The sequence below is a fragment of the Dicentrarchus labrax genome, unplaced genomic scaffold (assembly GCF_905237075.1).
Source record: "Dicentrarchus labrax unplaced genomic scaffold, dlabrax2021, whole genome shotgun sequence".
NCBI classification, from domain to species: Eukaryota; Metazoa; Chordata; class Actinopteri; family Moronidae; genus Dicentrarchus; species Dicentrarchus labrax.
The window spans coordinates 10,605,914-10,616,120 of record NW_026136710.1 but is presented as its reverse complement, the minus strand read 5'-3'; the positions used below and the strand labels follow the sequence as shown (position 1 = coordinate 10,616,120).

The following is a 10,207-nucleotide window of genomic DNA, read 5'->3' as shown; positions in this document are numbered from 1 at the left end:
TATTAAGGATGACTAGGCCTACAACAGAAGAGGGCCATGTGTTTGAAAATAAACAGAACAGGTGAACGTCATACACAAGACAAACACATTTAAAAGGGTTCCTATAGACTCAAGTGAGGCTTTGGCAACCAGTTACCTAACCTTGACCTATTTATACTTTTGTTATAGGAGACTGCAAAAAAGAATACAGTGTATGTGGTTTTGTTTGATGTGGGCTGTAACCTGCTAAACCTGGAGTGCACAAACTAATCAAATACATTAAAGATCAATATGTGATCACTGAGACACTAAAGGCTTCAGTGTCAATGTTAAAATTTGATAATCAAATCACTGCAGGTTAATGCTTCCCTTTAAAAGTGGATGTTTGGACCCAGAGTTGCAAGTGTTTATATCAGCTTTACATTTTCTGATGAAAGTCCATACAATCAAGTTAATCTGATGTAACATTTGCTATTTGGCTTCTAAGGACAGACAGGCTATTACACAGAGCTTTTACATGTCTGACTCACTGCAGTGAGTTATTATTACTACTAATGATACCAACACAGAACCAACACAGGTGCACTCCTTGAAACTACAGCAACATGAGAATATATGTCATCCAATACATGTGGGGCCATTATTATGGGGGAAAAAAAAACCAGCTCTAACTTTAAATGTAATGTTACACAATGTTAAAATGCACCCTTCCTCAATCTCTAGACTGGCGTGTCGCTCCTCCAACAGTGTACCTCAATCCACTCGACAGACAGCCAATCAGCGTCGGCGCAGTGGGCAAAAGTCGTGACGTCGCCTGGACTGGATGTGCACAAATCAGCGGCTTCCAGCGTGCCGGGTGGAACCAATCAGCGCCTTCCAACGAGCAGCTGCTCAGCCAATCGCGTGCCTCCACGACGGGGAAGAAGTGACGGCTTATATATGGAGAAAGAACGGTTCATTCAACATCATTTCACAGAGGAAAGATTACAGAATAGGCAAATTAAGAGACACACACTTCGCAAGAAGAGGCTACTACCAGTAGAGGCAACGTCAAGGCCGTTAATTCATTGACAATACTACGAGTAAGGTATGTGTAAACACTGTTGTGAATATGATAATGCGAGTGCAAGTATTTGGTGTTTTCTTCAACGCTGGACGTCATTTTAAGACATTTCATTACGATGGTGCCAGCTAAGCTAACGTTTGACGATGGTGACTTATTCACACGAGGTTTTGCCATAGCTTTTTAAAATCAAATGGGTATTCGATGTGATTTCAGTATACCGATGCAAAAATAATGTACTTTTTAGTGTTCGTTATGGCAAAGTATTTCCCCCTCACATGTCTGCTAGACACGCTAACGTGGTTAGCTAGCTACCGGCGGATGGGGGAAAAAAATGTAGTCTGGTTCCGAAGAGGCAGTGGTGCTCCACCCATTTTACCCATATTCTTTCAACGTGTACACGTTTTACATTTTCTGGAGATTTATTATCTGTACTAATAGCTGTAGCTATGTGAACTGAGGCAGAGAGCGTCACGTCATGTACGCAAGGACACAATTTTTTTACAATGTATTTCCTCTCCGCAGATTTCTTTATAGGTCTGAGTCTGAAACAAGCAAAGATGAAGCTGTTGTGGGTTGTAATGCTGGTGGCCGGCACCGTGTTTGCCGACGACGACGATAAGAGGGAGAGTGTGGGGACTGTGGTTGGAATCGACCTGGGGACCACCTACTCATGGTAAGAAAAAAAAAAAAATTCCTTCTGGCTTGATTGTTTTAAAAGATGATGTAATGATGCAACTTTTGAAATTGAAATAACACTTGTTTCCCTTTGAGTAATCATTTCTAAAATTTTTCCTGTAGTGTTGGAGTGTTCAAAAATGGCCGTGTGGAGATCATCGCCAATGACCAGGGTAACCGCATCACCCCATCGTATGTGGCCTTTACTGCTGAGGGTGAGCGTCTGATTGGTGATGCTGCCAAGAATCAGCTGACCTCTAACCCTGAGAACACCGTCTTTGATGCCAAGAGGTTGATTGGGCGTGCTTGGGGGGACTCCTCTGTGCAGCAGGACCTCAAGTATTTCCCCTTCAAGGTGAGTTTCTGCTCTTGATAGTTTGATGTTAAAGTTATTGTTTTAGGTTCTAACGGTCTTCAGGTAATGTTTGAGCGACATACTTGTTATACTAATATTGTTCAATGTTCCTCTTCAGGTTACTGAGAAGAAGAGCAAGCCTCATATTCAGGTTGACATTGGTGGTGGCCAGATGAAGACATTTGCTCCAGAGGAGATCTCTGCCATGGTGCTGACTAAGATGAAGGAGACTGCCGAGGCTTATCTGGGAAAGAAGGTACAAAAAATTGTCAAAGAATATACATAAAAATATATACCACTCCTAAATAAATGTGTAATTGAATCTAATGTTTTTATCTTTTCCTCAGGTCACCCATGCTGTGGTCACCGTCCCTGCCTACTTCAATGATGCCCAGCGCCAGGCCACTAAGGATGCTGGAACCATCGCTGGTCTGAATGTAATGAGAATCATCAATGAGCCGTAAGTATCTTAAGTGACTATTTATCCATACATAATTCTTTTGAAATTGTAAAAAATATTTCCTTCTCTTCCTCTACTAAAATATATTCTCCTTATTGTATTATTTAGAACTGCTGCAGCCATTGCTTACGGTCTGGACAAGAGGGATGGCGAGAAGAACATTCTTGTGTTCGACCTGGGTGGCGGCACTTTCGACGTTTCCCTTCTGACCATTGACAATGGTGTGTTTGAAGTGGTGGCCACAAACGGTGACACTCATCTTGGAGGCGAAGACTTCGACCAGCGTGTCATGGAGCACTTCATCAAGCTGTACAAGAAGAAGACTGGCAAGGATGTGCGCAAAGACAACCGCGCTGTGCAGAAGCTGCGTCGTGAGGTTGAGAAGGCAAAGAGGGCGCTGTCTGCCCAGCACCAGGCACGCATTGAGATCGAGTCCTTCTTTGAGGGAGAAGACTTCTCTGAGACTCTGACCCGTGCCAAGTTTGAAGAGCTCAACATGGTAAGTTATACAACCGATCAGTTGACAGCACAGCACAACTGAAACAAATGTTATGTTTTACAAACCTTTTAACCTGGTCTTTTACAGGACCTTTTCCGTTCCACAATGAAGCCTGTTCAGAAGGTGCTGGAAGACTCTGACCTGAAGAAGTCTGACATTGATGAGATTGTCCTGGTTGGAGGCTCCACCCGTATCCCTAAAATCCAGCAACTGGTGAAGGAGTTCTTCAATGGCAAAGAGCCCTCCAGGGGAATCAACCCTGATGAGGCTGTAGCATACGGAGCTGCTGTGCAGGCCGGAGTGCTTTCTGGAGAGGAGGACACCGGTAAGTCAGCTTCCTCGTACATTGGAGTGTCTGTTCCACTCCAATGTATCATTACCGTTCCACTGAACTTTCCAACGTTGCCTGGTTTACTAAACTTTTTCCTCTCTTGCAGGTGATGTGGTTCTTCTGGATGTGTGCCCCCTGACCCTTGGTATTGAGACTGTTGGAGGAGTAATGACCAAGCTGATCCCCAGAAACACTGTGGTGCCCACAAAGAAATCCCAGATCTTCTCTACAGCCTCTGATAACCAGCCTACTGTCACCATTAAGGTTTATGAAGGTAAGAGTTGGACCTGGTTTCAAACATTTATTACTTTCATTTTCCTTGTATTCACGCAGAAGATCTTATTGCACGTGCTAAATTATTGATTCTCTTTTTAGGCGAGCGTCCTCTGACAAAAGACAACCATCTGCTGGGCACATTCGACCTGACTGGCATCCCTCCCGCCCCTCGTGGTGTACCACAGATTGAGGTCACCTTTGAGATCGATGTCAACGGTATTCTGCGCGTCACCGCTGAGGACAAAGGCACAGGCAACAAGAATAAGATCACCATCACAAATGACCAGAACCGCCTGACACCAGAGGACATCGAGCGCATGGTGAACGACGCAGAGCGCTTCGCTGATGAGGACAAGAAGCTGAAGGAGAGGATCGACTCTCGCAACGAGCTGGAGAGCTATGCCTACTCTCTGAAGAACCAGATCGGGGACAAGGAGAAACTTGGCGGCAAGCTGTCTGATGAAGATAAGGAAGCCATTGAGAAGGCAGTGGAGGAGAAGATCGAGTGGATGGAGTCGCACCAGGATGCTGAGCTGGAAGACTTCCAGGCCAAGAAGAAGGAGCTGGAGGAGGTCGTTCAACCCATTATCAGCAAGCTCTATGGTAGCGCTGGCGGACCCCCACCCGAGGGTGCCGAAAGCGAGCAAGAGGAGAAGGATGAGTTGTAGGCAGGGTTGAGGTCAACTCTTCGGTCGCCCCTTGCCTCTCTGGTAATGGCATCTAGGTGTACATATTGGACTGATGGGACTCAAATAGTGAGAGGAATGGTTGGGAAGGGGTGGCGATAACGAGCAACCATACTGAATCTTCTGAAAGACTTTAAAAAAAAAAAGTTTCAGTGTGTAAGAGGTGTTCTCTTCGCTGGAAGGCGGAGATATTCGTCAGCCCAGATATGAGGCTTGTTGCTGCTGTTCTCAGGCAGTCCTGATGGGGATTCTGTAGTGGGGGAGGGGGGTGGGAGGGCAGGTGTTTGTGGGTCTGTTGAATGGGATGTCTGTGGGATCAAGGGCTCATTATGTTCACAGGCAATGCTAAAAGTTATTTATTGAATCTGGTCATCGTACTTCTGGAAAGACATTGAAATAAATGTTTGATATAAAATGTTACTTTGTCTTTTATTACATTTATTTACAACTTTACTGACTCCAGAGATAAATATTTTAAGCCTGTTCATGTTCATTTCAGTATGGACAAGACAAAATTAATCCATAACGAGTTTTCAGGTTTCTAATGAAACAAAATATACAGGTACTTGAAAAACATTTTATTACAATTTGGGTAAATTTAATATTACAAAATCAAGGCACATCATGTCACCACAGTCACAATACAGTCATTATAAATGACACCCTGAGTGTCCATCCCTCCAAACACAAAGGCCAGATTTATGGTCTCTGAGGCTGCTGGACTGCTGGCTTGCTCCTCCCCTCCATTCCCCTCACCACACACATTCCATGGCAATAAACACATGGAGTGGTCTAGGCGGTTGGGTGGCATGTCCCCTTTAAACGTCATGAGGACCCATCTACTTTTGTCTGCAAACAGAGGAAGATTAAGCACAAAAGTTCAAAGTAAGATTTCATGAAGAACTGAACATTTTCCCAGAGCATTTATAAATGTAGTAATAAACAGTGTTGTATACAACAGAATGAAATGCAAATATTCAAAATTGTGTACCAGTGTTGAATCTGTACATGGAGTTGCTGGCTCCATCTGTAGTCATCCCCCCAAAAATGTAGATGTTCCTGCCCAGCACCACAGCTGAGTGGGCTGCTACTCCTGGTGGGATGTCTCCTTTAGCCTGCACTTTCTCCCACTTCATGCTCCCTTTGAACAACAGACACATGGTTTTATTTTTTTTAAATAAACAAAACAAATACCCCATTCCAAAGTTCTGAGGCATGTCATTTCATCCTGTATCTGATATAAATGCAATACAGCTAGGAATAAATATCGACCCTGTTATCATAATGCAGGAGAGTTCAGGCTTACTTGTGTCAACAGTGTACATATCGCTGTGGAATTTGTCTCCAGCCATGCCTCCATGTATGTAGATCTTTGAACCCACTGCTATTACAATGTGACCATGTCTGGTTGGCGGGTGTCTGCCTTGTGTTTCTGGTTGGGACCAGGTGGATGACGCTGGGAAAACCAAAAGATAGAGGCTATCACATATTTGGTTGCTGTTGAGAACAATGAGGAACAATTCAATGTATGGTATTTCAAACTTAAATTGGCTGACTTTTTTAAAGGCATAAACTGTTTTAACATTCGTTAACTTGCAGCAATTATTTTGTTGTGAAAAAGCTTATTGGATTAAAGACATCCAATGCTATTAAATACTTTTGACACAGTGAAAATCTTTCACACATACATCTAGACTGACAGTAAAGCTTACATTCACTACTTTCTTTCCAAATGACTCTAATCTATCAGTTTATAATTTTTCCACTGAGGATCAACATGCCCTTTTCGCTACAGTTTTGAAATTTGTTGCTGCAGTAAAGGTGTTACAAACAACCCTAATGATTGCTCTGGTACATTTAAGTGTCTGTCACAAAACTAAGGCCCTGGAAGTGACAGACAGAAATGCACTGCAGCCATTATTAATAATGTGTCTGTGCTTTTCCTGTTAAGACATGTCAGAATGCTAATTCTGTCATTTTTGCAATCAAAAATATTTCTAATCTTTTTCCTAATATACTTAAAGACTGGATGCTTACAGTCAGACAAACATATTAAAGCCCTTGCACACTTACACAGGTTTTCTTTTTAATTAGACTGAAGTTGAGAGCAGTATTGCATGCAAAAAAGAAATGGTAAACATGAAAATTGGCCTGTCTTAATGTGCGCAACAAAGTAAAAAGGAAGTTAGGCAGATGCCAGTCATACACAGTAACAGTCTACCAATGCCCCCTCAATTCTGAGAAGGCATATCATCAACCAGAATAAGTGAAAACATCTGTGGGGGTGTTCCACGGCTGTGTAGGACTTTTAAATGTCACTAAACATTTGGACAGTTTGCAACATGATCTCCTAAAAAGTCAAAATGACATAATGACTTATTAAATGTAACACAACAAGGTAATTGTGAATACATTCTATGTCCAAGTTGAAATATTAAGCCTTTGACCAATGGGAGTCCACATGGAATCAAAGCTAATCCCATTTTCACTTGTTGCACAGCTTGTTAATTCAATACAAACCCGAATCAAAGACATGAAGTGTGAGGTCTGAGACGGGTGCAGCTCCTGCTTCCCCACCAGAAAAGACATATAGTCTGTCCCCTAGACAAGCTGTGTTGGTGTGATATGTCCTGGGACTTGGGGGACTGCCATTCGCCACTACATTCTTCCAGCGAGACCCACTGTCTGGACACATGTACAGGATGGATTGTACTCAATTTACAGAAATTTATACTAATGTACAATCAGTCTGTCATAACACAGCAAAACATTGGTTACAACACAGTTAAAGTGGCACCACAAGTTACCTGAACAGACTGTCCATCTACATCTGAAATGTAACAAATGTATGATGGAGGTAATTCTAATAATGAAGATTACAGTTTACATTTAAATTGGGATTTACCTGTTAACTGTATATTCTGGATACAATTGCGATTGCCGCTCTGCTGTGCCCCACCAAACACCCACAGGCTCTGAGGGCAGCTCTCTGGCACGAAGGTGCAGTGTTCATACCGTGACTCCAAACCCTCCCACTCTGGGAAGTCCCATTCATGATTATCTGGTGGAGTCAGGAAGGACAAAAGGGCAAAAGAAAGCCTATGATATGTGAGAGGAACACACAAATGACACTGCCAAATACATCAAAAATTATGAATGGGTTTTGACAAGTGACACTGCACCATATTGTAATGTTTGGATCAAGTCTTCAAACAGCTGATGGTATCTACAAAAGCCCAAATATGGGTAAAATGTAACTACAGTCAAAGCAATGAAAACTTATTTTGTGTGTGTGTGCGTGTGGCTTATAAAACACAGATGCAGATGTCCAGGGATAGGACATTCTTTGCTGACATTTTCTACCTAGATTGATGGTATTTGATTGTGAGAAGCTACCGCTGGGGTTGGCTCCCCCAACAATCAAAATCCTTCCTTTTCCTCCATCTGCAGACGGAATAAACGTGCAGGTGTGACCCACACTAACACCTGGAGCACTTCCCCTCGGTATCAAAGAATACCTGTTGACATTGACAACAAAACAATTTCATCCAGATTAAAAGTTAGCACCCTACATCATACACAAGTGCAATTAACTGAAATGATTTACTTACCATATTCCTTCTTTGGGTTTATCAAGAGGGTCGAGTACTGGGAAAAACTCCATGGCTGTCAAAGATACTGTATTATATGAATGAACCTGGTGTTATTGTTTTTTCATACTTCTCTTGCCAGAGATCAATTTGCTACTTTGTTCAATATCTAACAGTTGATACACGACTAGCCTTGGTCAAAATGATTGTGTGTTTGTCATTATAATCGTAATAAGTCTCTGTAACCTGATGGGATCCACTGAAGCTCTTACGTGAAATCTAGCTACAATCAAAGCGACCCAAATATTAAGGCGTTTTTATAGTTCCTCTTGTAAACTGGTGGTGAAGGGTCGCTTGTAAAACCCAGGAACACTGAAATATAGCTTAATTTACCGACAGTGTCACTGAGCTGGGAACACTGAGCGCCATGAAGCCGCTACTTTGCTAACTCAAATGAGCATGTGAAGAGCTTCCTGCGCACCAACCTGCTCTTCCGGGTGGACAGAAGAAAAAGACTCCGTGTCATTAAACTGAAGTCGGTATTCTGTGGCACCACATTCTAACGTTCATACAATAAATGCGGTTATTATAGCTAAACTAAAAACTTATGTTAGTTTAAATACTCGGCTCCCAACCATAGCAAAGATATAACATTAAGTTACGTTACAAACAGTGCGGAAATCATTAGCTAACGTAACGTTGGTTGATACAAGTTCCAAACGTAGTTGCCATGGTTGCCTGACGCGCATGCGCAGTTGTCTTAGCGTGTCCATCCACGCTGACTGTAGGAACGAGCTATCAGGCACACAGGACACTGAAAACAGTGTCTTCACTTCCCGTTTGACCTAAAGACACTTTTTTAAAATCAGACTGAGCTAATTATCATTGTTAATAATTATATAGGCCTATATTTTTTTTTTACTTAGTCACAAGTCAAAGTTTTAAAAGCCCTGCAGAATATTTGATGAGTAATTATGGCTGTTTAACTCTAAGATGGAACAAAAATAGCCTATTCCTCAGATCTGCCATTAATTAAGTTCAACCAAAGATGGTAAGAGAAAGTATCACAAAATTGAAAAGAACTAAATTGAACTGTTTATTATAACTTAGCCCATATATATTAATATTGTTTTCCATTATTTTATATTTCAATACAATAAATTTAATATAAAAATCGTCTTTTATAATCAAGAGGACCCATCTTCATCGCAAAATGTTTTGATACTTATCCACCCAAAGGAACAATATCATTATGTTACACCCACACACTTTGTTTTCCAACCCTTGTGGAGATCTAATGGTAAAACTCGCCATGGCTGTATCTCTAATCCCATCGATATTAATCATTTATAGTGTTGTTTGCAGTACTGAATGATCGGTTGTGTTAAAGATGAAGAAGCAGCACCTTTAGATGCACGTGCAGACATAGAGATGTCTCGGGGTCTTTAAATGAAAATGTGAAAGTTGCAGACTAATTATTCCATCCCTCACATTACCAGTATAAAAATGTGCTTAAAATTTAGTACTGTATGAAGTTGCCTTTCACTTGCAGAGTGGTGTAGTAAGTGGAGTTGCGACATCTTGTGGTCACATGTATTTGTTGCAGGAACTCTACGCGTTGTCCAGAAAAGCACACATGTACATAACATATCCAGTAGGTTGTGCCATTGCCTTATTTGTTAAAACTACCAATTCATGTACTCTCATGTAGCTTGGAGTGCCTTAACCTGTATGTTTCAGTTGGCTTAATGTAATACTAATACAGTGAAAAAAGGATAAAATATTTTATAAACTTCTGACTGAACAGTCATAAAAAGGATGTCATCATCACAACATGAAGCACAAATGCATTCTGTTCAACATACATACATTTATTCAGGAAATAATCATTTTTAGGGCTGCTTTACTGTTTGGATAAATAAAAAAATTATTTTCTAAAAGCAACGCAAATTTATTTAATTTGCTTGCATTACTGCATCAAAAAAATAGGAAAAAAGAGCTACATTGAGTATGATGATGTACCCAGAATCAGATACACTAAATGGAATATGGATGATAAAGATTTAATCTCTAATAGAAATATACATTAACAAAGTTACATTCTGATATAAATGCAAAGCTTCCTACACAGTCAGCAGTGTTGCAGATGGGAGCCGAGTGAACACATCTGGATCAATTAAGTCCTAGACACTATCTTACCTCCTTAACAAATGAATCAATGAACGAATTAACATATGAGAGTCACTGTGGAATGTTTCATCTAAAAGTTGGAAAGCACAAAGATATTTCA

At 41.2% G+C, this 10,207-nt stretch overlaps 2 protein-coding genes across 5 annotated transcripts; one reads left to right on the top strand and one right to left on the bottom strand.

The window, feature by feature from the left end:
• Positions 1 to 898: 898 nt before the first annotated feature.
• Positions 899 to 4,747, top strand: hspa5 (heat shock protein 5). Its single transcript, XM_051413201.1, has 9 exons — positions 899 to 1,066; positions 1,568 to 1,718; positions 1,844 to 2,075; positions 2,194 to 2,331; positions 2,423 to 2,535; positions 2,644 to 3,034; positions 3,122 to 3,359; positions 3,472 to 3,639; positions 3,741 to 4,747. The coding sequence occupies exons 2-9, from the start codon at positions 1,603 to 1,605 to the stop codon at positions 4,307 to 4,309; spliced, it is 1,965 nt and encodes a 654-aa protein (XP_051269161.1). The 5' UTR covers positions 899 to 1,066; positions 1,568 to 1,602; the 3' UTR covers positions 4,310 to 4,747.
• A 143-nt stretch (positions 4,748 to 4,890) lies between these two features.
• Positions 4,891 to 8,632, bottom strand: rabepk (Rab9 effector protein with kelch motifs). Of its 4 annotated transcripts, none has more exons than XM_051413204.1 (8): positions 8,403 to 8,632; positions 7,939 to 8,005; positions 7,691 to 7,845; positions 7,233 to 7,388; positions 6,848 to 7,012; positions 5,634 to 5,783; positions 5,319 to 5,468; positions 4,891 to 5,176 (listed from the first exon to the last, which is right to left on the bottom strand). In XM_051413204.1, the coding sequence occupies exons 2-8, from the start codon at positions 7,989 to 7,991 to the stop codon at positions 4,950 to 4,952; spliced, it is 1,056 nt and encodes a 351-aa protein (XP_051269164.1). In that variant the 5' UTR covers positions 7,992 to 8,005; positions 8,403 to 8,632; the 3' UTR covers positions 4,891 to 4,949. The 4 variants fall into 4 exon arrangements, with proteins under 4 accessions (XP_051269164.1, XP_051269166.1, XP_051269163.1 ...); XM_051413206.1 differs by having other exon boundaries at positions 7,939 to 7,993; XM_051413203.1 differs by lacking the exon at positions 8,403 to 8,632 and adding an exon at positions 8,164 to 8,386.
• Between the last annotated feature and the right edge of the window lie 1,575 nt (positions 8,633 to 10,207).